Genomic DNA, 27,275 nt, shown 5'->3' with positions numbered 1-27,275 from the left:
TCATCAATAAGTTTTATCTAGCAAACCCTGCCTTAGACATAGGGATAGGAGAGGTTGTGCGGAAATCATATTTGTAGAACGTACTTGGAGTAGGAACACTAGTGAGAAAATCTCACATGTCATAGACTTCTGGTAGCAGAGAGGAGAAAATCCCTACATAATTTCACCAGTTTTGTTGCGTCAATGATCATATAACCATGTTTCGACACTCGTTAAAACTGAAAACTGAGAAAACTGAAGTCATGAAAACTGAGTCATCAATAATCGTGAGAAATATGGAAGACAACAAGATCTTCGTGCAACGTAAACGGAAACAATTAGAGTGTCTCTGCTTTATCTGAGACATTCATAGCATTCACGAATGCGTAGAATACAACCTTCTTATCTTCTGTGTTATTTTTCATAACTTAATTTTCTAATAGTTTTTTTCTAGGTTTCAGCTGGTTTCGGTATATAAGTGATTGTTACCTATTTGTTTTAGGTTTTCCCTTTGGGTCAACAGTACCATTCGCAAGGACTAACTGTCCCTGTATTACTTAACGAAAAACGTTCCTTCGGTTTTCCACGCTTTCTCTTCTTATTATTTTTATCTTTTTTCAAATTCTCAAATCTCATTCTCTCTTTCTCTTTTTCATACCAATAGCGCACGAGTTGAATGTGTTCAATGCAGCTTGTGCGGTGTTCTTGTAACATCTGAAACTTGTTTATATGATCATGGCTGGAAAGGGTTGGCTTTAAGGGCGATTGGGGTTTGGGATCCCTACAAATTTTTTTGATAGTGTTGAAGAACATTCATGCTAAATTTGGTACGGATACGTTGAACAGTACAGAACCCTTTTCAGAGTATACATACATATTTTTACTTTAGAGTTTTACTAGAGATTTTTACTTTATATATAGATATAAACATACTTTTCTTGTCTTTTTATAATACAATATGAAAAATTAGAAACAATAAAAAGTATTGACTCTAAATTGTGTATTACTATGCACTTGTTTTTAGCTACATAAGTATCATTAAATAAACATGTATTAGTAGACATTATACACTTCGTCATTGTTTTAAAAGGTTTGAACAAGAAGTTACTAACTTCCGCATATGTACCATTGATTAAAAAGTACTAAAATTAATTATTATCTTCATATCTTCAGCATTTCTTTAATATCGATGATTCTAGTTCGAATTTCTGGCTCATTATCCTTCGTTAATTCTGGTAATGCCTCTTGAATTATTAAAATCATTTTATTGAATTGTTCATTATTGTTTGTAGACCGTAATTTTCTGCCAAGAGATAGAGCTATATTTAAGGCTTCCTTTTTTATTCTGGTATACGAAATACCTAAAAAATATAAATTTCATATTATATAATTGTAGTTTTATAAGATAATAATACAATACATTTTTAGTTATAGACATACAATATGCTTACCTATACTATGTTTTAAAATTTTATTAAACGTATCACAAATCAAATTTAACTTTTCTCTTTCTTCAGTCGACAATTCCGAAATATTTATTTTAAGTAAAGCAAGTTTATCCACAAATAAATTAAGTGCTGATAGCATGGATATTTGTATTGTTGTAGATTGAACAGGAAACATCTTACCGTAATGAGTTATAAATTCTATACAATATTTGTCTAAACAAAAAAAGATTACAAGATAATTAAAGGGTTAATTAGTAATTCATATTTTTATATTTAATAGTTTTCAAATGCAATAATAATTTACCTTGAGTGTCTTTACAAGATGGCCAAGCTTTTCCAAGTATTTCATAAACAGTTTCATATAATTTTATGATCTCATCTCTTTTTATCCTCTCTTCAGAGGATAATAATTCATCTGCATCTTTCCTTGATAGCTAGATTATACAATATTTATATATCAATGTATAAGGTTAATCACTTCTTGCTTTTTATTGATAGTACATACCGTTAACAAAATTTCTTGAACTATTTCGTATACCTCTTTAAACTTATCGATATTTAGTTCATGCAAAACTGTACCAAAAGCATGTAATGCGTGTCGGCGATAGTCTAAAGCTTCATTTTTACTTTCCCGATGTAATATTTGTATTATATCTGCAGATATTCCTCTGTTCTCTTTGAGAGCTGTCCTATATTTAGATTATTAAATTTTTAAAAATGAATATCACAAATGTAACATTGTATTTGCATACATTTAATAAGAAAAATGTTATATTGTTACATGCATACTTGCTATTACATGCCAGCGTAGCAAGGGCATTTAACAAACGATCTTTTCCATCCCAAGTTCTCCCGCGTAATCCATCTGTTAAAACCTTTAACAAAGTATCTCTTATAGTCGCATCAATATCGTTCCCTAACTTTTGTGCTAACGTATTAACTGCATTAGCCGCTTGCGCTTTCGTATTCCACGATGACGATTCTAATGACGTGCGTAAAATATTTGTTATTGGTTCTATGTTTTGTTTAATTCCTGCTTCGGTTCCTGGAGTAATTTCATTCCATAGTTCGGTCCATAAATTCATCATACTTTCATTTTCTATGAAAATACTGTAAATAAATATCACGATATTTACAAACTTAATTTCAAAGTTAAATACAAACCTTGTGTTTTTTGTGCATGCATTGCAAAGAAAGTAAGAGGTATAACAATACTCGAATAATTCTTTAATACCTCCTGATTATAATTATTTATAGCTTGGAACGTTTGTCCAATTACTAACTTAGTTGAATCATCTGAAATTCAGAATTTTGTAAAGTTTTATCTTTCCTCTATAAGTTCTATAACTTTACAATCTTTAAAAAGATTTATTATATAATGCACACCTCGTTCCATATACCATGTATTAAGTGTTTTAAATAATTTTTCAAGCCTCGATTCTTTTGCTGACCCGACTATATGTCCAATAGCTGTTGCATTATTTTTCCTAACGACAGAATTACGATCCAATAATCCATTCATTAGCGCGTTTAGGACTTTACCTATATATAGATATTAAATCATAATAATTTTTAAACATTGTTTCTTAGACTGAATAACAGTTATAGAGCAAAACTTTTTTACTAACCACTATAAGGTTGTAACTCTTGTTTGAAGTGAGTACTCAAAAGAATGATAAAGTGCAAACATGTAATTTTTGTTCCAAAACCGACACTAGATTTTATTAATTCTATCACTTTTGGCATTAATTCCTTTAAAATTTCTGTATCAATGTACTGTATACACTGCATTAGAAGGAAACATTGATGATTAATAAAATATGATTTTTTTTATATGTCTTTTGTCTTAAATCACTCACTTTTGTCATCGTTTCAGTAGCATAATGCTCCTTAGCAGCACTAGCTCTGATAGTGTCAATAGCATCTCGTGCCTCTGACATTGTTCCACATACATTACTCAAATATGATAAATTTGGATTTTCTGATTCACCAATTGTACTTAAGAGAGCAGGAATTAGTGTAACTAAAGATGGCTTAAGCAGAGTACCTGCTCTTGAAACTAACTGAGATACTGTTTGTAAAGATACCGTTCTTACGCTGCTTACAACATTCACAGCTCCGATATCTAATAACACAGGTAAAATTGCTTGTAGAACTTCTTCTCCTTCTTTACCATAGGAAGAATCACAATATCGAACACAAACCTATATTAATGAATTGATATAAGATGTAAACAATATAACTGTACATACAAATATAATACGTATGTTATGCATACAATAAACGAATTGTTTCAATACAAAACTTACTCTACTTAATGCTTTAATCGTATTTGTAGCAGCTAATCGAGTACCCTCATGAATATCATCCATTACTCGAAACAGTTTCTTCAATAGTTCTGGAGCACATTTCGCCAAATTTAAACGAACATTTATTCTTAATAAATCTGCAAGTGCATTGCAACAACTCATTCGTACTCGCCATTCATGATTTGTTAAATTTTCAGTTATATCATATAAAATTTCTTTATGATATTGTTCAACCTATCAAACATAATTTTAAATAACAGTTACAAAGAATAAAAATATATTTTAGGCATTGATGTGTGGATATTCGAAAGTACAAGTATCTAAACTTCAGATTGGATTGAGGAAGAGATTACATCAGGGTAAAAAGAGAAAATACCCGTAATTTCGAGTATGCGCACACTTCTAATTTTAAGTATTCTAAGCACTTCCACGTACAGCTTTACTTGTTGATGGAACAATCGCACGCCAAATACTAGACATACTATGCTGAATCTTGGGAGTAGGATCGAATTGATATCTGTATAAACGTGGAATTATATTGGGTAAATATTTATTTAACTCTTCATTTGCAACTTTAGCAATTGCTGCAAATCCAAATGCAGCACCTTTTTTAGATGTCCATACTGCATTATGATTTGCTAGATGCATGAAGTAATATACTAAATCAGGTTTTTGTAATTCTGTAGCCAAGGAACAAATTTCTCTGTACGTTGATAAATTACCACTATAAATAAAATATTTATAAAATTAAACTGAACCTATTAGATTGAAAATATAATATGTAAATTTATAAATTTATCTTACTTTGTTGGAGATTTCCCTAATTGACCTTCTTCAAATAATTTTGTATCTGCTGTAACTTGTTGTACACTTTTACGTCCTTGTGTAAATTGATCTAGTATGCTAGAAACTAGAAGTTCCTTTTGTTCCTTGCTACTATTAATATGTATCAAACTAAGTCCTTTTGCTGCCATATCTTGCACTATATCTGTAATTAAAACAATGTACTTTAATAATATATTTCTATTTTCTTTTTTTTTAAATAGGAAATATATTGCGTAACTTACCACTATCATCTGAAAGAAAATCCATGAATGCATGATGCAATGACGGAAATTTTTCTTTAATACACTCCCTTTGGATATTATATTTTAAAAGTGCTAATAACCACACACAGACGGCCTTATAACAAATATTTATGGTAAAGAAAATGGAGGAATTGTAAAGTTAAATAAAAAAAATAAAAATAGATACCTGTCTCAAATTAGGATGCGGATCTTTATACATTCGAAGTAATTCATCCAATGTTTGTATTAATAATTTAGTACTGATATTGCTGTAAGGTACTTTATGTTCAGTTGGTAATATTGTCCAAGCATCTCGTTTTTCTGGAGATGCTTCACTTTGAACACAACAAACCAATGCTTCTCCCATGATCAAATGGATTTCAATGTCTTTTGTCTAATGAATATAAAAGCAAATTTAAAACGTAATCCTAAAATTTTGAATTATAATTACCGATGTAAATTTACCTCTTTGACAGTTGTAATTATTTTATTTACTATATATGGTGTATGAGGAAAATTTTCCCCTACGCACAAATAACCTAATGAAAGTACAGCTTTTTCTTTAATCTAGAAATATAATTAAATCAGTATTATATCCCATGAACTCAATAAATTTAGTAACTATTAAAATACAAACCTTAGTATTTAATTTTACATTATTCAATGCTGAAAATAATATTTCTACAATTGCCTTTTTATTTGTTTCTCCCTCGCCTTCATCAGGTAATGGTAACCCATGTATTTTCCCCAAAATACCAATACTCTGAATTGCAGCATCCATTAACAAAATCGTATTATTGTGAAGAAAATTGCCTATAATATTTTTGGAAGAGAATTGAAAAATAAATTAATATTAATTTATATAACTAAATATGTACATACATATCATTTTCACAACATTAATGTACAGATCCCAGTTAAAGAAATCATTGTCCATGTCATTTTTTTTAAAAACTAGTCTCCTTTCCATCATACACGTTAAAGTTAGTAGTGAACCATGTTGAGCTTCTAAAGAATTTTTATCCATGATGTTCATAATCTCAGAAATTTGAGTTCCAAACTCATTATTGGAAAGTTGAGTAGTTATTATGCCATAAATTTTAGCAACCAGTTGTCTTACATCTAACTTAGTAGATATAAGCAAAGTACGAAGCCATGATAACTCATTTTCATAAATTCTTGTCGCAAACTGTGGAACAGAACCAGTCACTTCCAATAAAGCTTGTAGTGAAGTTTGATCTGCATTATATAATTGTTTATGCATTATATCTTTCAATACAATTCTTAATATATTTTTAAGTTTATTAGAAATATTATATACAATTTTACCTGCAGAAGCATGACTAAAAATTAAAATCATATCAAGATACTGATCTAATGTCTCTAGTTTATCTTTAGATAAATTTCTTAAATAATGTGTAATTAATGGCGTATATTCACAAGGATGCTGTAGTGGTTCGTTGTATTTAGTAACATTAGCACTTTTTGCTAAACAAATACGGAGATAAGTAATTATCTGTAAAAAATATTAATTATTTTCTCCAATCATAAAAAAATTGCCAATAACAATAAATTATTTTCCCATTGAATTAATTACCTCCATAAATACAGTAACATTATAAGGAAGTATTTTATTTTCTACGTTCATTTTTTCATTACCAGCAGTTGACACTCTTGCTTGCATCTTTGAATAAATATAAGTAACAAGTTTTGGAAAATCTGGTAATGAAATTTGATTACCCTCTTGTTTATCACATTCATTTTTATGTGTAGTACCATATAAAACTTTTGTAGCTTCTGTTCTTATTTCATGTTTTTCATCTCCAGATGCCAACAGTAAAAGATACCGAGAAGGTATATCGTCAGGAGGAAATACATTAGCAGCATAATGCATAGCCACAAATCTGTTCTCAAAAAATATTACTGACATATAAGCTGATACATATGTATATTAGATACATATAATGTATCTAATTAATATATACATGCCTAACATTGGATTCCGGTGACTCAATATATGTAGATAATAATCCATTCATCAGAGATATATTAACTTCGTCATCTTTATTAAGTACAAATGCAGATGTTATTGAAATCAGTGTATCTCTTACTGTTCTTCGTAAATCACCTTCATTCTTAAACATCAAGAAAAGTTCAGCTCAAACTAGAAACATTCTAGTAATATAACATACATCTGAACTTACTACTTTTTCTATTGCTAACTACATACCGATACAAGTGCATCAAATAAATGACATGACAAGTTAAAATTTTTATCTATCACTGATGGAATTCTTTGTCCTAGTTGTCCAATAACAGTGTATGCCATCATTTTATGATGAACATCTTCATCCGCAAAAATGAATTTTATCATGCCATTTAAGATAATTCCTGCTATACGAGATAATGGTGCAAGACTACACCTTAAATCATTTAAACATATCACAACATATATATATATATATATATATATATATATATATATTTTATTGAAATTCAAATTTATGAATAATTTATAATATTTTTTACTTACTGTTGCACAATGTTTGATGTAAATTGCAATGCCATTGACTTTAACTTTGCATTTGTAGTTTTTCCATCTCCTTCTTGTAGGGAATGAAAAACTACCTGTATATTAATTACAATTAGCCACCAAGTAGTATAAAAATTATACCTTATTTTATAATAAAATATACCTGAATACATGGTGGTACAATAAAACCACCTGTAGTAACACGGCAAAGATAATGTAATAATTTTAAACGAATTCGTATGCCTGCAGGCAATCGTTTCATTTCTGGTTTAACATCTTTATGGGTACCTAAAGTATCAGTACCCAAAAATAATGTACAAAGTGGTGCTGCTAAATGCATTGAAGACCAATCTAGTGTGCTGAATATTTTAAAACAATTTGATATTTAACATATTCTAATAGAATATTTATAAAAATAATACAAAAATCTTTTTAAACATACTTAACAATTTTCTTTAATTCCAAGTCTGCTAGATTAGCAACACTAAATCTGGTATCTGCTGCAGCTACTATCAAATGTATAAGAATATCTGAATCATGGAAAAATCCTCCAGCTACAAATTTTACAATTCCTAATTTTGTTTGTTCAAGTTGTTCTGCTGTTGGAGGATTTTCACCAATTACCCGTTTAAATGCATATTCACTTAATCCTAATGGTACACGAATCTGTGACCAATCAATAGCCTGATCTGACTGTTGATTTTGCATTTGTCCTACAGCTCTAGAATAATTTTGTACAATCAATTAATATAAATAATCATTAAAAAATTTTCCTATTGTATTTATGAAATTATTAAAATATAAATTATATGAATAGTGAATAATCTTACCTATAAGGTAACAATAAAACATCAAGCATAAAATTGAGTAATTGTTTTGCTACATATAGTTTGTCTTGTAGACCAAGAAAGGATGCTCGTTTCTCTGGATCCACAGGAATATTAACATGACCCAATGCAGGCATAATTATAAGTAATAAACTGAAATATTTTACATATTTATTTACCTAATTTTCATTATTTAAATTATGTTAAATATTTACAAACCTGTCTTGATGAGATAAAGGTTTTCCTTCAATAGCATTTAATACACTTGGGATTAATTCTGCTTGTTTTTGCATTTCCATTCTAGGATAGCCTAATTTTATATATATAATTGTAAAATTCTGTGAACAAACAAAGACAATAAATTCTTATTCAACCAGAAATATTTTTAATTGATTCTCTGTATCAATAACATACGATTACAAATGAGCTGGCAGCTGGATCTTGATATTGTAACAAAAGCGTTTCAACTGGCAATTGGACTTGAGGTCTACTCTTTATCCTTTTATTTATATGAATTAATAATTCCATTACTTTCTTCCTAACACCTTCTTGACCACTAGAAAGCTTCAACAAAAGTGGAGGCAAAAATTTACATACTGATGCTTGCAGTTGTTCATCAGTATCTGCAGATCCCAAACGGAAAAATACTCGCTCAAGTAAAACTTCCATGAAACAATAAATTATACATAAAACAATTAATTTATAAATATGAAATTATATACAACTAATTAAAACTAATATATAATATTTTTCATAATATTAAACAAAATATATTTTGTTCAGAATATATCTTGTTCAAAATAATAATTGTTCATTACACGATTCAAAAATAATACTTAATTGCAAAGAAACAATATTTTGTATTCATAAATTCCAAATCATTCAAAAACAACGTGCAATATCTAAAATTTTATAATAAAAAAAGTAGTTGTATAAATAACATATAATATACTGCAGAAATTTAGGTGATAAGAGGAAAATAATTATATGTACATTATTTATCATCATTCATTTAGTTAACAGATATGGATATATATTGAAAATAAAGTAAAAATATACAAAAGAATCGAAAAGATTGTCTTTTAAGATAAATTTGAATATAAATTGAAAAAAGTGATGTAAAGTTATACATTTGAAGTTGTTTTCTATAAAACTGCATGATAATGGAATTTTTTGCAAGCCATGATATATATAAAAATGTTTTTATCATTAGAAATAATGTTTTTATTAAACGAGGAACAATATAATTAATAATATAATTTGTGTCATCATCAAAATAAGCTGTCTTCATGTAAAATAAATTGATTTTTTTTCCGAATTACTTACTCAGCTCATCCGTAGGGGCTGCCATTTTGAAGTAATGTGTAAAAGAGAAAGCGAATGATAGTCAGTGACAAGTGACAAGAAATATTACCGGTCTGTAATTAATCTTATTATGAAAACATTATTTAAACATATTTAAGTAAATATAATACATTTTCCTCCGAATTGCATATTTTTTTGATATCTTTAATAATTTTCTTCTTTTGTATAACATCTCCCATAATATTGAGGGTCAAATTTCATACAATTTTTTAGAGGAGAAAAGTTTCCTACTTTATTTTTATATCACTATAAAATGATTCACATATTAATAACAAAAATATAGTTAGAAATTTTTTCTAGTACTATATAGTTATCTACCATCTTTCATGTGCACGGTCATATAAACTAATCGTGCTCATGTGATCATATCAACCTATTTAATAAAAAAGAGAGATATGCATATCTTTCAACATTTCGTCTTTTATTCCTTTAAATATTTCTATCAAAATTCTGTGATAAGCAACAGTCTTTAATTTACAATTTTAATTAGTTTATCGCTCAATTTACAATGCAATTATATAATTCTGATATATGTATGCTAATTTACTTATAACAAGAATATTGTAAATGTTAGCTTAGAAATCTAACTACATATACATAAAATTAATTCTACAAATAAATTTTAATTACATGTTAATTATATGTAATTATATAAGTAAATTTATAATAACGAGTCCAAATGCAAGAATCCAAATGCAATCCAAATCCATTTATGAATTTAAAAAATTAACTTTTTGGAAGGGAAAACATTTGAAGTTTTAACATGAAGTTGCCGTGGATGACTACCCAATCAACGTGTTCGAATTTCTGCAACCTGTCGTCTGCTTCTTCCGTTTCTTTAACAGTTTAACTTGAACCATGCTCTCGTTTTTGTGACCTTCAAAGTTGTCTTTATAAAATAGAGGTCAAATTCGAAAGAAACACATTATTCTTAATTAATATTAATGTATTATGTAGTGAATTATATAGTGAATTATATAGTGAATTATATTAAATTATCCGTGTAAAAACGGATCTGTTTTTCGTTCTATCAATTTATGCTATATTGTTTCGCGTATATTATATTTTTTTGTTATTTTTTAATGAAAGTATAATATTTTTAATCTTTAGTACGCGTTAGCAGAGTTGTCAGGTATGAGAAAAACTTTAACTTTAAGGGAAAATAATAATACTGTTTGCTAAAATCTTGCAAATTGTTATACTGCATGTGCTAATTGTTTAGAGTAAACTATTAATTGTGACTTTATCTTTATTAACCCATAAAATACATGTAAAGAATTGTATATGTATATTGATATACATACATTTAAATTCTAATAGTTATAATCCTGTCATATGTAATAGTTTTTAATGTGCTTTTATGTATATAATTTTTCTGGTTCTGTAATTTTATAGTTGTATAACAGTTGAAATAATTGATGATTCAATGTTAATCTTTCTTATACAAATTGTTTAATATTGTAAAAAGACATATATGTATGTATTCATTTTATATGTATCTTTAACTACATATATTATGTACTTTTGAAAAATTAAATAAAATAGTTCTTAATTACATCATCTTGTTTTAATATAATATATAGAGCAATAATTTTATAATTAATATAATAAAATTATTTTCATCCATTTTTAATGTACAAAAAATTAATTTCAATTTTGATTAAATTATAAGCAGTTAATAAGCAGCTTCTTGTAATTAAAGTTTTCCTTTATATTTGTTATAGGTAATACAAAAGTGGTATTTGCTTAAATAAAAGCAACAGTACATAACATAAATGCTATGATAACATAGAACTAGTTGAAAAGTCATTGTCTTCGATAACAATTTCAGCTATATGATTTATTTTGAGAATGGGTTTTATATTTACAATAAGTTATTTTTTTTGTGATGCAACAAGGACATTAATAAGGAAACTTAGGAGCATTCTTCAACATCTTTGCAAATGCCGTTATTTAAAATGCCTTTATTATTATGTAAGTTCGGATATAATCATGATATATATCTTAATACCCTTTGCACTTATATCTTTAGAATGATAAGGATATTATTGCTGAATTTAATTGGAATTGATAGTATATCATTGTAATGTCTTTGTAACATTTGTCTAATATAACTATGTAATGATCTAATCAAAGGAGGTATCTTGCATACAGTGTTAAATATAATGTCTTTATTATATATGGAATAATTTATATTTCAGGCTAATATTTCAATGTTAAAATAGTACTGAATTATTGGAAATAATAATATCTCTATTAAATTTACTAGAAATGTAGTAGTAGTAGATAGATAAAAAATAGTAATATAAATAGACAATTGATGTTATATAGTACAAAGTCTATCCCATGTTTATATTATTACAAAGAGGTAATCCAAGCATGTAGAGTGAGAATATCTCTGGACTTTATGTATGTTCATGCAGCATAACTTTGTAATCTAATACTATGCTTTTTGCACGCTTGCTAGCTGCTTTGTGTTGATAACTTATATTAAGGGACTTGTAGACTAAGTATTTATTCATTTACCACAGTTCACGTGTAAGTACTACTTCTAAAAGTACTATAGGCTTGTTAAAATTGTATATATTTTATTAATTTAGTATATCATATTTTCTTATTGAATAATTATTCTCATATCTAAATGTTTATAAGTATTTGTTATATGCACACTTTTTATTATTTAATTTCTTATTCTAAAAACTAGATAAAATATTTACAATAATTTTAGAAGGATAAAAATTTGTATAAAAATAAGATATATTACAAATAATTAAAGAATAGTATAAAAAATTGTGTGATATTGTATTATAAAATAGGTGCTTGTGTCTTTAGGCAATGGTAGAAGATATGACAGAACACATGTCAACAACTGAAAATCACGAGTGTGAACAAATAAGAGTCTTAACTCTAAATAATGGGGAACATCTGGATGGTATACTATATAGATTAAAAAAAGGTATGTAAATTCTGTTACTTATAATTTTGAGGAAAATGACTTTTATAAATTAGAACAATTTTTAACAGGATGGAAAGTAGAATTTCGTTTAGGTGCTTCTCTTCTTGGGAAGTCACTTGATCTTTTTATAAATTATCCTTTACGGGAAAATAAAAAATTTGAAAGGCATACATATTATCCATTAGAATGGGTTAATGAAACAGCTAATATATCTTTATTCTTGGCTGGTTCATTTCACTATTATCTTATAGATCCTAAGTAAGTATTAATATAAGAAAAGATTATTGACATAATAAAATATATTGTTCACAATTTTTAATATATCAAATTTTTTAGTTCTGAAGATATGAAACCTATTGCTTCTGGATATTTACTAGTGGATCCAGAACTTAAAGTAGGAGAACATGGAGATGATTTACCATTGGATTGTATTCAGTGTCAAACTGTTCTTGCAAAATGTCTAGGACCATTTTCTACATGGGAAGATAAGCTACTAGTGGCTAAAAACTCTGGATATAATGTGATTCATTTTACACCAATTCAGGTATATATTCCATTTTTTTGGATAATATATTGAACTAATACATCTAACTTACATGTTTTAGGAACTGGGATATTCTAAGTCATCTTACAGCCTTAGTGACCAGTTAAAATTAAATCCTTCTTTCAATGATGGTGATAAATTAATTACATATGATGATGTTGAAAGACTAATAAATAAAATACGCAATGAATGGAATGTTAGTGTAATATATAATTTTCTATATTTTATAGCTTAATCTGTTATAATATTCTATAATATCAGCCTGTAAATGTTGTGTGTTTCAGATGTTGAGTATATGTGATATTGTTTTGAATCATACAGCAAATGAAAGTCCTTTTTTGGTATCTCATCCAGAATGTACATACAATTGTTTGAATAGTCCTCATTTACGTCCTGCATATCTTTTGGATGCTGCACTGTTTGAATTGACAATACAAGTTGCAGCTGGAGAATGGGAGTTTAAAGGAATTCCTTCAGTAGTTGAAACTGAAGAACATTTAAACGTAAGATAAATGCATTATATTAATAATTACTAACCAGTACAATATATTATGTATGCTTGTTACTTCTCTATTTTCAGTCAATTCGTCATGCACTTCATACATATTTTTTACCGCTTGTGAAAATACATGAATTGTATATATTGGACATCAATGAAACCATCGCGGAGTTTTTGAATTTAGCACGGAATCAGATGCCCCAAGATACTATTGAACCTATATCGGAAGATATCAAAATAATAAAAGATCCGAAATTTCGTAGATTGAAAGCAACTATAAATATGCAACTTGCTTTAAAAAAATATAATATATATAGGTAAATTATACCAGTAATGGTCAGAATACCAATTATCAATTCAGAAAAGTTTCGATTTAGTTAATGTTCTAAATTTAAAGCTTTATATTCTTATTGCAGAACTGATTGTTTTGATGAAGAGACTCGTTTGAAACGATGTGCCGAAGACTTAAGAAAGAAATTACAAGAACTTAATAACATGATCACTAATGAAATACAAAATCATCTAAATGCTGCAGTTGAAAATACTATTGCTGGTATAAGATATTTTAGAGTGCAAGGTGATGGGCCTAAACTTAAAGAAATAAGCGAAAGAAATCCACTTGTTCCTAGGTACATAACTGTTGTAAAATATTGCTATTTTGATATTTTATTTATATAAATTGTGCTAAAACATATTATCTTCAGATATTTTACTGATTATGGAGCACCACAAACATTAACTGAAAGAGAAGCAACAATGTATTCTGATGAAGGCTGTTATCTTATGGCTCATAATGGATGGGTAATGAATGGTGATCCTTTAAAAAATTTTGCTGATCCTGATTCTAATGTTTATATAAGAAGAGAACTTATTGCTTGGGGTGACAGTGTAAAATTAAGGTAATGCTACTACCTTTGAAGTAGAAACAAGATATAAAATAATTAAAATCAATAATATACTACATTTGTTACAGATATGGAGATAAACCAGAAGATTGTCCTTTTCTATGGCAGCATATTGCTGCTTATATTGCACAAACAGCTAAAATTTTTGACGGTATTCGCTTAGATAATTGCCATTCTACCCCTATCCCAGTTGCAGAGGTATATTTAATTTATTAAAATATTAAAATATATATCTAATGTAAATTTATGTCTATATTAGTGAATTCTTAATCGTTCCAGTACATGCTTGATGTTGCTCGTCGAATTCGTCCAGATTTGTACGTTGTTGCCGAATTATTTACAAATTCCGATCAGAAAGACAATATATTTGTCAATCGACTTGGTCTCACTTCCTTAATTCGAGGTTCGAAAATTTATTTTATAAGCTTTGAAGCTTTATAAGATACCAATATATAATACATGTATTTATAAATTTTTATCAAATCTTATGAAATCTTTTTCATTCTCTCAAAATAGAAGCTATGTCTGCGTGGGATAGTCACGAAGAAGGTCGTTTGGTATACCGATATGGAGGCGAACCAGTAGGTGCATTTTTGCAACCACGTAAACGGCCTCTAGTACCAGGCATAGCACATGCACTATTTCTAGATTTAACTCATGATAATCCTAGTTCTGTGGAAAAACGTAGTGTGTTTGATTTACTTCCAAGTGCTGCTCTTGTATCAATGGCTGCGTGCGCTAGCGGCAGCAATCGTGGATACGATGAATTAGTTCCTCACCATGTAAGTTAATTTTATTGTAATATTTATAGTTATATTTAGAAGATTTCAATTATAATAATATCTGAAAAAAGAAATAATCTATGTCCTCTAATCCTAATAAATCCTTACAGATACATGTTGTAGATGAAACAAGACAATATTCATGCTGGACAGATGATGAATCTTTGATAGATGGTATCAAATTTGTAGGTTTAAAGACTGGTATAATTGCAGCGAAGAGAGCATTAAATGATTTGCATTATACTCTCGGGCAACAGAAGTTTTCTCAAGTATATTCTAATAATAATATATAACGCATAAGAAGTGCTGTTTCCATATAAATTTTTAAAATATTATTTACTAAATTTACAGGTATTTGTTGACCAGATGGATAGTGATATAGTAGCTGTAACAAGACACTCTCCAACAACTCATGATAGTGTAATTTTAGTCGCTTTTACAGCGTTTAAACACCCCGATCCTAATGCCAATGATTTGAGAAGATATGTGAAACCATTACGAGTGGAGGGTGTAATGGAAGAAATTATTCTGGAAGCATCCTTATCTCATATAGAAGCTAAGTAAGAAGTGTGAAATCAATAATTTTTCGTGTTCGTTATTACGTATTGACATTTTGATGATATATTGTTTTTAGAAATGGTACTTCACCTTTCCATTATCCTGAAAAATATGTACAAGATAAAAATTATATAAATGGTCTCTCAGAATATGCACTAAGACTTAAAGAACACATACAAATTTGTGACTCAGAAATCCTGGAAAAAGTTGATTCTGGTGATCCTAAAATAACTCAGCTTAATTTTGTAAACTTTCAACCAGGTTCTGTCGTTGCTATTCGGTAATATTTAATGATTCTCTTTGTATAAATTTTTCATAAATTTTATAACATATGTAATAAATATTGATACATTTAATTTCAGAGTATCTCTTCATGCTAATATAAAACCTGCTCTTGCAAAACTTCATAATACTATTTCAATAGTAACATCACAGAGAAGTTCCGATATACGTGTTATTGTCTCTCGTATGAACTTAGTAGATTTAAATAAGGCTCTATACCGGTGCGATCAGGAAGAACGCGATGAGACTTCAAATAGATTTGATGTATACGATATTCCTGGTTATGGACCTCTTGTTTATGCAGGTTTACAAGGTAAGTTAACAATTTGAGCTACATCATATCTATATTTTCCATACCTATTAATGTAATACACATTACATTTATTTTTAGGTATAATTTCCTTGTTAGCAGATATTCGTCCTAATAATGATTTAGGTCACCCAATGTGTATTAATCTCAGACAGGGTAATTGGCTAATAGGTATGTGCTAGAACAAATATTAAAACAAATCCATTCTATTATTAACATCACTATGTTTCATTATATAATTAACGATTGTTAATACATTTAAACAAATATATACAGATTATACTTGGCAACGATTAAAAGAAGATGAAGGAACTAGAACTCTTGGAGAATGGCTCGAAGAAGCTACTGAACCATTTAAATTAATACCTCGCTATTTAGTTCCTAGTTACTTCGATGTTATAATTGTAAACGTTTATATGATACTTCTTGAGCAATGCTATAATCTAATGTCAAGGTACTTTACACTAAATATATCTTTGTTTTTAATTTTTTGTAAACATTTACTAATGTATTGTCTCTTATTAGCTTTGTGAAAGAAGGTTCCACTTTCGTTAAAATTCTATCTTTAATTTCTATTCAAATGGGAGGAATAGTAAAATCAGCTCCATTACCAGATTTGTCTCCAAATATAGATCCTCCCAAACCAAAGATCAAACAATATAATGGCGAAAGTGAACAAATATGTATGACATTGTCTGCTGGTTTACCACATTTTACCACAGGATATATGAGAAATTGGGGAAGAGACACTTTCATTGCCTTAAGGGGACTACTGATATTAACAGGCAGACATGCAGAAGCACGATTTATTATTCTCGGCTATGCTGGAACTATGCGACATGGTCTTATACCAAATTTACTTGATAAAGGAAAGAATGCTAGGTAACAAATAAATTTTTAATTATTGTTATATGAATGCAATTTCTAATTATTGTTGCACCTTTTAAATAACTTTTTTATGTTTTTTAGGTATAACTGTCGAGATGCTTTGTGGTGGTGGTTGTATACAATTCAATGTTATATACAAGAAGTACCAAATGGTTTAAAAATTTTAACAGAGAAGGTTTCGAGACTGTTTCCAACTGATGATTCTCCCCCACTACCTGCAGGACAAGTAGTATGTAAAAGATATTCTTTGTAAATAAATTATATATATTAACATTTGTTTTATACATGATATATATTGGAAATAAAATTTCAGGATCAGCCACTACATGATGTTATTCAAGAAGCTCTTTTGATACATTTCCAAGGACTTTGTTTTAGAGAAAGAAATGCTGGAAGACAGATTGATGAACATATGACAGATCGTGGTTTTAATAACCAAATTGGAGTGCACCCAGAAACAGGATTCGTATTTGGTGGAAATGATGCAAATTGTGGTACATGGATGGACAAAATGGGATCTTCTGAAAAAGCTGGTAATAAAGGAAAACCAGCTACTCCAAGGGATGGTTCAGCAGTAGAAATAGTGGGTCTAAGCAAGAGTATTCTCAGCTTTTTGGCTGAATTGTATAAGCAAAATCTTTTTCCTTATGGTAGTGTGCAAAGAAAAAATCGGGATGGTAAGAAATAAATTTTGTTTACGTTTTTCTATTTATTTCTAGCTTTTTTCACTACAGTTAATGTTTATTGCAGGCTCTACTGTAACATGGAGCTATAAACAATGGGCAGATAAGATTTCATTAAATTTTGAGAAATATTTTTACATCAACGAAGTGCAATTAGAAGGAGAACTTAAATCAGAACTTATTCATCGTCGTGGAATTTTCAAAGATAGTCATGGAGCAACACAAGCATGGGCCGATTACCAATTACGACCTAATTTTCCAGTTGCAATGGTTGCTGTAAGTACATTTTTATAGCTTTTTTATTCTTAAAATGTATGTGCAATTTGGATAATATTCAAATATCATTATTTTAAAAGGCTCCAGAATTGTTTAATCCAGAACATGCATGGATAGCATTAAAAAAGACAGAAGAAATTTTATTAGGGCCACTTGGAATGAAAACATTAGATCCCGCTGATTGGGCGTACAATGGATATTATGATAATTCTAATGATAGTGGAGATACTAAAATAGCTCATGGTTGGAATTATCATCAGGGACCTGTAAGCAATGTTCCTTAATATATTACTTTAGTATAAACTGCTCTGATATAAAACTAATAATTTCACGGCATCTAATAGGAATGGGTTTGGCCCATAGGCTATTTTCTTCGTGCCCGACTATATTTCGCTCCATTAGTTGGAGGAAAGGAAGAATTACGTCGTACAGTCGAATCAACTGAAATTATTATTTCTCGACATTTCATAGAGGCATCTACAAACTATTGGAGAGGTCTCCCTGAACTTACCAATAAAGATGGGGAATATTGCAAGGATAGTTGCAGAACACAAGCTTGGAGTGCTGCTTCTATATTAGAAGTTTGTATATATGCTGTTAATGGTATTTAGAAATAGTTCCGTTATGTTATTGATTATCACCGTACTATATATTTCATTCTAGGTTCTTTACGACTTAGATAAAATTAAACGAGAATTACGATCCGAGGAGAATGAAAGAACGAATTGATATAATTTTGCGTGTGTTCACCACCGCCAATTACACTTAGAACATTTACGACTAGAAAAAGAACGTAGCATTAGAAGTAAAGATCACCATAATAAATGGCACATATTTAACACAGCTATAGAAACACCAAGCACGGAGACACACGCATTTGGTATTTCGCACATAGACAAAACCAGTATGCTACCGTGCAAATTTATAAATGTTGACACCACATGTACAATTGATGACGTTTTCTTAATGCAAGAACTTAAGAAAAATGAAAGTAAAAAAGACATTAAACATGATTATGTATCTTCTACTGTTATTAGCAATTTGGAAGTAATTGAAACTATGTCAAATATAACAGAATTCCCAATGGTATCAGAAGGTGAATTTCATAAATCAGGACAACTTATATATGGAAATGAACCTTTAAAATACGAGAATAAATCTCTAAATAAATTTCAAAGTGATGTAATTGACCAAGTTGATACATTAACAAAACAAAACATAGAGAGAAGTAATGCATTGACGAAATACCCATCAAAAGTGGATCACGTTTATGAGGAAGTCAATGCTCTTGAATGTGATATCATGGATTATTATGAAAAATATAGCCCTATAACGGCGAAAACTTTGATAAATACACTTTTTCTTCCTCTACATAAAATTTGTAAGAAATGCGCCAATTTACAAGGCAGTCCAGTATATTCTGATCTTTTGATATATGCAAAGAAGCCTTTATATGCGAAGGAAGTCCATTTACTTCAACAAAACGAAACTTTACAGTTTAGGTATTGTTCAGAAGGTGGCAAACATGACAATACATTATATTTGCAGTACAATAACGTTCAGCACTGTTTACTAGTTCATAATTACTTAAAAACTAATGCTTCTAGTATATTCTATTTTTATGGCCCACCACAGGATATTTTTGATTTAAAAACAGCATTAGAAACAAGTATCCTTGTTATAAATAGCAATACGAAAGGAATAGTAAATACAGAGTTATATCATCGTTGTGTAAGTAACTTTTATACAAGGATGTCAAATAATGGTATTGCACCTGCAGCGTTTCGTATGGATCATGGTAATATTATACGCTCTATAAAATACGTTGGATACGATACTGATTTGCAAAACTGGATGAATTATCGTAACGATGTATTCCAATCACACAATCTCAAACAAGATGATGTAGTCGATCATCGTGCGAATAGATCTAGTTTGTTATTATTAGAACCACTACTGTTAATGCCAGAAATAGGAAACTCTAGGTATAGGCACAAAAAAAATCGTATTTCAGAATCAGAGCACATAAAAATAGTAAAGATAGTAATTGCCTATACCCTTTCTTTCTTCATTTTAGCAACAATCACATTTTATATAGTTTATTTCACTTAATAAAATATGATATTCTTTTATACTCATTCTTTTATTTTTTTCATGGTACATTTTCAGAATCTAATTTTATTTAGTATTTAAAACTTAAATTTTTTGTTTCAAGCTTTTGTTACATAAATACCAATTTTGTCTTTTTCTAGTGTGTTCTTTTGCATGAAACTTTTATATAATAAATTTAATATAAATTGTATGAATTGTTATGTTTATCATAATTGTTCTGTGAATCATTAACATTTGTTACCGTAATTAAAAATTTATTGATCTTTATATAATTATGTAGAGTATTCTTATACTGTTTTAGAAAATGATTTATATGTGATTCTGTTAAAATCATAACCATACCAAAATGTACAAAAAATATATTTAACAAAAAATAAAAATTTCAACTTCAAAAGATTTCGGTATTTTTAAGATGGTAAAATGCGATTAATCGAATGCTCAAGTAAGGTTATTAAAATTTTTTATTAATGATTAAATTAAATATTTATTAGCAAATACTGTTATTATTGCACGTATATTTTAAATACATGATATTTTCTTATCCGTTCCCATATCTGTATGAAATATTTGCAATAAAATTGATATACATATTCAATTTTGCATAACAGAGAAAATGTTTTTTTCCCTTCCAAAATTCACACGTCTACTTTCTCTATTTTAAAATGTAAATAAAATTATATTACAGTATAATATAATACATATAATATTATATAGAACTTACAATGATAAATAAATTAAATTACTAAATTACATATTTATATGTAATATAAATATCCATTATTTACAAATTTAATCGTTTTCAAAATTAAGTAAAACTTAATGTCAACCTGAAACATTAAAAAATGTATAAAACTACATAATATTTGTTTGAAGGTTTCATCAAAAGTTTCTTAAAATAATCTTTCTTATTACACAACATGAATACCTGTTTATGACAAAAGCTTTTATGATAAAAATTCTAAATACATACTATGTAGTTTATATGTATATTATGTTATTTTAAATATAGTGAATCATTAAGCATAGTAAATTACTCGCATCCTAATGATCTATAAAAGAAGAATAGATATAAATATTTAATATCATTCTTCTCCTAAACTTTACTATATTTTAAATAAAAAGTGATTATATCATATTAAAAAAAAAAAACAAATTTATATCTAATTACTTTATCTCTATGAATGAAGCTTATAAAAATTATATTAAATTTATTGCACTTAAATCAATATGATTTAATAATAATAACTACATGTAAAAAATCGAGATAACAAATAATAAAAAATAAATTTACTCATTAGTATTTATAGTTCACTTAATTGCTGAAACTTGTATAATCTAAATGTGTTATTTTTTATTTTATTCTTTACTTTATTTTACATTGCTATTTTATGCTTACTTAAATATGCAGTGCATATATTGTTAAAAATATATCAAATACTGTATGAAAAAATTCAATTTTTATATATTAATAGAACTACTAATGTTATTATATTAACATTGTATAAGATTGTAAAAAAATTATATAAACTAAAATGAAATAGTAAATCACAACTCCCTAGAATGCGTTTTTATTTGTCTTCTTGAAATTTAGTAATAAGCAATAAAAATACAAAAAACAAATTTTTTAACCACATTGTTTAATTCATTTTTTTAACTATATTAATTGTAATATAATTATATGTTATATGATTTGTTACTTGTTAGATGTAGAACTTAATTATATTCACAATTTTAAATCCAATATTTAAAAAATTCTATCATATATCAAGAACAGATCGAATATTTTTTAAATATGAATGTACCTGTTCTATAATTTGTTACTGAGCAAAACCTAAGCACTATTAGCTTCTATTTAAATGTCATCAAATAAACCTCTTTGTGGAGGTCCTATGCGATTAGTATTTGCAATAAATGCTCTTGCATTGTCCATATGTCCTTCATAAAAATCATCTGCTTGGTAGCCTGTATCGTAACTATTATTTGCACCATAACTATCAACTCCAGTTGCCATACCAATATAATATTCTGCAGGGTCAAAGTCACGTAATAATCCAGCTCTTGCGGATTCTACCGACTCATCTCGTTTCAAAGGCCGAACTATAATTTAATTAAATACAAAAATTTAATGACATAGATATAGCTATTTGCACTATACAGAGTGTGTTATGCAATTGGATCGAGTTATATTTCAAAATCAGTAAGAGGTAAGAAAAAGCTGTAAAGGTGAAAGTTGAATGGTATGATTAGATCTTAGGTATTCACTTTTTTAGTATGCAGCGGTGCCCTGGAAAAGTGCAATTGCATTCTCTTTTTAAGTGGAACTCCACAAAAAATTCTCCACAAAAAAGTATTAAGGTATTTGAATTGAAAAATGCTTAGTTTGAAAGATATTTGAATTCCAATGTTAAACTTAGTCTATGAATTATAAGAAAACATAAACACAAAGGCATCTGCCTTATGTTTTTCCTTCTTCCTCATATGTGAAGTTTCATAAAATTAAAATCGAAATATCCTTTAAACCAAGGACATTCTGACACAAGTATCTTAATACTTTTTTGTAGAGAAATAAATAATGCATTAATTAGACAATAAATAATTATAGAGTTCCATTAAAAGAAAAGAGTATAGTTGCACTTTCCCGGTGCGTCGTTGCATATTAAAAAAGTGAATACCTAAGATCTTATCATGTCATTCAACTTTTCTTTCTATATTTTTAACTCTCTCTTTATATTTTTAGCTATATCTTACTAATTTTGAGATATAATCCGGCTTAATTGCGTAGCGTACATTGTATATTAAATACACATACGCTTCTTTTAAATAAATTACAAATACCTGTATCGGTACTTTGCCGTGAGGTTCTGTAGCGAGATGAACTGGTAGCGCTACTAAATCTTTCTTGAAATTCGCGTCTTCTATACATCAAATCTTCTGTTCTTTGTCTCTTACGTCTCTCTAAAAACGAGAACATAGACGTAGTTATATGAAAACAATGTTATCTACATTTCATAAAATTTAATTATGATACTCATTATTACTCAAATAAAATAGTTTTACCTCGTTTTATTAACTCTTGACCTTCCTCAACAAGGTCTGTTGTAAACTCATCATCATCAAGAAATTGTTGAAAACCTAACATAGAAAGCAATCTACTTCCTAGGCTAAAGTATGTTGCTAGACAAAATGCTAGAATAGCCATTGGAAAATATACATTAAATCCATCAGATATAATGGAAATAACATCCATATGCCCCATTACCTAAATAAATAAATTACAGAATGAATTTCAAATTTATTATGAAAATCTTATAATTACTCATATATTTACTTGAGTGTAATGAGTTTCCAAAATGTGAGTTTTAATAATATGTGAATCCATGTGTATAAGACCCAGAAAGTTTAAACACATAGGTGGCGTAAGACGGCATAACATCATTCCACTAAATATTAAACTATACTCATTAGTCTGATGATGGGGTGCCAAGTAATATAAATTCAATACACGAATTTTTAAAACAGTTGAATAAGCACAGTAACAAAGGTAAGCAATTATCATCATTGATAATACCTACAAAAAGCATTTTAGCTATCTCTTCCTTCCTTTTGCATTAATTTTTAAAACAAGTCTTATTTGTTAATATCAAATCTAAATATATATTCTTACCTCAATGGTAAAATAATCGTAATTTTCTTTAGCTAGATTCAAAAATTGGGCAAATAATGATAACACTGGAGTTTTATTAAAAAATGTTACTTCTGACCATACTACAGCTATTGAAAGACATCCAGTGCAAACAGCTATAATTTTTTGTACATAACTCCTTATGACACATTTCCAATACCACTCTAAAAATTTTAATATATTTATAAAAGCTAAAGGAAAGACCATGTGTTTCTATAATCGTTTACTGTTTAAAGCTTACCAATAACTGGACTGTAAACAACACGAAGTGGAAATGAACGATGTGTAGGAAAAGTTGTTTTAAACCTTTTATCATCACTTACTTGGTTTTTTGCTATATCCTCTAAATCAATTATTTTATCAACCAAAATTCCCCATTGAGTTTCTATACGTTGTAAAGTTTGCAATGCTTTTATTGTCTAATAAAAAATAAAAATGAATAAATTATTATGCTTACATAAACAATGCATTCAAAATGTTCCACGACTCATTATTATTAAGAAGGGAGCTTTTAAGGTAAATGAAATTTTATCTATCATTTAACATACATTCCTTTTCCCTCTATATAAATTATAGATCATCCATACAACTGTTGAAAGGCGAATGTGTACCCCTCTTTTGAAATTGTATTTAGAACAGCTGCCACATTTTCGTTGCCCTTTTAGTGACATGGTTAGCTTAGGAAACAGAAAGAACTCAACAGGAGCAAAATCTGGAAAATAGGCTGGTCCCAGGCAATCCATCAACCAAGTATCAAACAGCTGAACGGTGCAATCCAGAAGATGTATGACTAACGAAAATGAAGGTCACAAAATCAAAAATGAAAATAATGTTGATCGCATTTTTTGATTCAAGAGGATTCATTATTATTATATATAATTCATGTCCCCTAGCCAGACTGTAACTGGATCATTTCAGAATTACTTGATCGCCTTTTGAAAAGAATTTGTAGAGTCAGGCGGGACGTGTATTAATCACACTTGATTACCTTGCAATTTTTTGCTAGAAAATCAGTCATAGTGATTAATAACCACTCTACTTCTCAAATTTGACTCCTGCTGACTTCTTCCTGTTCTCTAAGCTGAAGGTGGCACTGAAAGGGCAGCATTTTGACGATATAGAAACAATTAAAAAAAATGTGACAGTCGTTTTGAATATAATTTTAAAAGAGAACTACGCACATGCTTTCCAATGGTTGTATGAATGATCTAAAATTTGTATAGAGAGGAAAGGGATATGTTGAATACTAGATAATAAAATTTCATTTACCTTAAAAACTGTATTTTTAACAACATTAGTCCTTGGATGATCTGAATGCACAGTATATTTATACATTAGATATATTTAGATATATATGATTAATAACAAACTTGTCTATGTAAACGTATTAATGCTTTTTCGGATGGTGTATCTGTTGGTGTATCATCTGGTAGTTGTCTTCTATTCATTCTGTCTTTTAATTCTGCAGGAATTTTTTGAAAAATCGTTTCTAAATTACAATGAAAAGGATGTCCTGGTCCAATAGATACTGTAGCAGCTTGTAAAGACTAAAAAATAAAATAAATACAACATAATGATAAATACAAATAAATGAGAATTAGATAAAATATTTAATTACTTCAAGTATGTCATCTACTGTTTCCTCTGCTTCACATTTATCCAAACTTAATTTAGCAACTTTAAAATAGCTATAATTCAAAGTGTATCCAGGTTTACTAGCATTCCATAATCCCCGAGGAACTTCTACAAGTGCGTATCCAAGTAGTAATACCAGTAAGAATAAACCCCAGGTATTTGATGCAGATGATGCTATAGCTTTTAATTTTTGACTAAAACATATACATACATAAACCCAAAATATATATTTTTACATTTATCATACTAATGTATCTTACCCATCAAGATCAAAACCAGGTTTTAATGCTATATATATTAGGAGGATACCACATATGAACAAATAACTTCCATAATATATAGCATTATCTATTAAAGCAGACTTTAGCTTTCCTTGAACTGTGAAATCTCCTGCTTTTATATAAGATTGCATAAGTGGTAATATCAACCATGTTAAACATTGTGAAGTCCAATACACAATTCTCCATAAATTTGGAAATATATGTTCTGGTACATTAGGCCAAGGTTCTTTACAAGTATGAAATGGGACTGTTGTTGTACTGTCAGAGTTTATTTTTGTGCTATTATAAATATTTTTTTCATCACATTGTCTATAGACAGTCTATAAAAAAATAATAAACTTAAATGTATTAATTATTTTAATATTACTTAAATTAGTAAATATTATTACTTACAGATGAAACATCTAAAGGTAAGATAAATATTATCAGCAGTGAAAAATACCATGCTATGAGTACAGAGATTGTAACAATAATATGTTGCCGAAAAATATTACCATATTTATATAATAAAGTGGCAGCAAGGCAAAATGCTACCACAATTTCTGTCAAGAATATTCCAAGAACCATTTTGGTGATTTCTAATTTTATCTCACCATAACTTTATAATTATTTTGCCTTTAGTTTTATATCTTATTCATTATCATTTGCATTATTATATTCTACTGCTTCTCGGATCTTTAATTCAGCATCCTTTTGCATCTTCTCTAACTTCTCTAATGTAACTGATTTTAAAGGAATTAATTTAGGTTTACAAAGTATATAATCCAAATTTTCTTCCTGGTATAGCAAGCTTTGCCTAGGAAGGATTATGTCAATCTTTTCTGAAGAATTATCCATCAACTCTGACATTTTTGCTAGAATTAAAATGGATATTTGTGTTTATATATATGAGGTTATATTTAATTTTAAATAAATATTTGTAAATTATTTCCAAATAGATGTAGTACATAATTTCTCATAGTATGTATGCATACATTTTATATTTTTTAATTTATTTTATATAACTTTAAATAAAAAATACAAATAGATTATAATACAAGAATTATCGTTCTCAAAATCAATCGCTTGAACATTTGCTGATAGATACAAAATGTAACTATTATAAACGCTTTCGAGGGACGAATAGAATATTAAACAGTGATAAAGATAACAAAAAATTCGAGTATAAAAATTAAGAGAAGGTTATTTGTTAATCACGTTCCACATATTTACTTCGATGGCTACCAAAGTCATCTACACCTTAAATTATCGGTATTTATATTATAACGTACTTTTATCATTGAAAAATACACTTTATCCATTTCTTCTCTACAGTAAAATCGTTAGGCATACATTGCACGATACAGTCAAAAAT

General features: G+C 28.3%; 3 protein-coding genes across 5 annotated transcripts; 1 reads left to right on the top strand and 2 right to left on the bottom strand.

Annotated features, from left to right (window-relative positions):
- Window positions 1–962: 962 nt before the first annotated feature.
- Window positions 963–9,838, bottom strand: LOC126921194 (proteasome adapter and scaffold protein ECM29). Its single transcript, XM_050732518.1, has 28 exons — window positions 9,490–9,838; window positions 8,578–8,825; window positions 8,383–8,501; window positions 8,167–8,316; window positions 7,779–8,057; window positions 7,500–7,695; window positions 7,337–7,431; window positions 7,034–7,226; window positions 6,793–6,938; window positions 6,401–6,707; window positions 6,133–6,319; window positions 5,686–6,042; window positions 5,441–5,616; window positions 5,269–5,370; window positions 4,991–5,197; window positions 4,804–4,918; window positions 4,541–4,724; window positions 4,172–4,460; window positions 3,737–3,970; window positions 3,287–3,631; window positions 3,056–3,212; window positions 2,814–2,969; window positions 2,592–2,723; window positions 2,217–2,526; window positions 1,933–2,116; window positions 1,732–1,861; window positions 1,431–1,640; window positions 963–1,340 (listed from the first exon to the last, which is right to left on the bottom strand). Exons 1-28 carry the CDS (start codon window positions 9,512–9,514, stop codon window positions 1,141–1,143), a joined length of 5,433 nt encoding a protein of 1,810 aa, XP_050588475.1. The 5' UTR covers window positions 9,515–9,838; the 3' UTR covers window positions 963–1,140.
- A 381-nt stretch (window positions 9,839–10,219) lies between these two features.
- Window positions 10,220–20,918, top strand: LOC126921195 (glycogen debranching enzyme). 2 transcript variants are annotated; one of them, XM_050732519.1, is made up of 26 exons: window positions 10,223–10,660; window positions 11,253–11,502; window positions 12,361–12,484; window positions 12,553–12,742; window positions 12,821–13,028; window positions 13,090–13,224; window positions 13,313–13,531; window positions 13,609–13,844; window positions 13,944–14,156; window positions 14,232–14,426; window positions 14,501–14,630; window positions 14,712–14,835; window positions 14,949–15,214; window positions 15,325–15,483; window positions 15,566–15,774; window positions 15,849–16,052; window positions 16,135–16,367; window positions 16,446–16,535; window positions 16,641–16,818; window positions 16,890–17,246; window positions 17,334–17,481; window positions 17,566–17,929; window positions 18,003–18,211; window positions 18,292–18,477; window positions 18,556–18,792; window positions 18,875–20,918. In XM_050732519.1, exons 2-26 carry the CDS (start codon window positions 11,380–11,382, stop codon window positions 18,938–18,940), a joined length of 4,803 nt encoding a protein of 1,600 aa, XP_050588476.1. In that variant the 5' UTR covers window positions 10,223–10,660; window positions 11,253–11,379; the 3' UTR covers window positions 18,941–20,918. The 2 variants fall into 2 exon arrangements, with proteins under 2 accessions (XP_050588477.1, XP_050588476.1); XM_050732520.1 differs by lacking the exon at window positions 18,875–20,918 and having other exon boundaries at window positions 10,220–10,660; window positions 18,575–18,653.
- On the bottom strand, window positions 20,767–26,639 carry LOC126921201 (LMBR1 domain-containing protein 2 homolog). 2 transcript variants are annotated; one of them, XR_007712260.1, is made up of 11 exons: window positions 26,315–26,639; window positions 25,901–26,241; window positions 25,624–25,834; window positions 25,376–25,552; window positions 24,247–24,424; window positions 23,988–24,169; window positions 23,652–23,891; window positions 23,381–23,582; window positions 23,159–23,278; window positions 22,126–22,420; window positions 20,767–21,150 (listed from the first exon to the last, which is right to left on the bottom strand). XR_007712260.1 is itself a non-coding variant. In XM_050732532.1 (10 exons), exons 1-10 carry the CDS (start codon window positions 26,486–26,488, stop codon window positions 22,176–22,178), a joined length of 2,070 nt encoding a protein of 689 aa, XP_050588489.1. In that variant the 5' UTR covers window positions 26,489–26,639; the 3' UTR covers window positions 21,876–22,175. The 2 variants fall into 2 exon arrangements, 1 of the variants encoding a protein (XP_050588489.1); XM_050732532.1 differs by lacking the exon at window positions 20,767–21,150 and having other exon boundaries at window positions 21,876–22,420.
- Between the last annotated feature and the right edge of the window lie 636 nt (window positions 26,640–27,275).

Source organism: Bombus affinis, chromosome 10, assembly GCF_024516045.1.
Source record: "Bombus affinis isolate iyBomAffi1 chromosome 10, iyBomAffi1.2, whole genome shotgun sequence".
In the NCBI taxonomy this organism is placed as follows: Eukaryota; Metazoa; Arthropoda; class Insecta; order Hymenoptera; family Apidae; genus Bombus; species Bombus affinis.
This window is presented reverse-complemented; position numbering and strand designations above follow the sequence as displayed.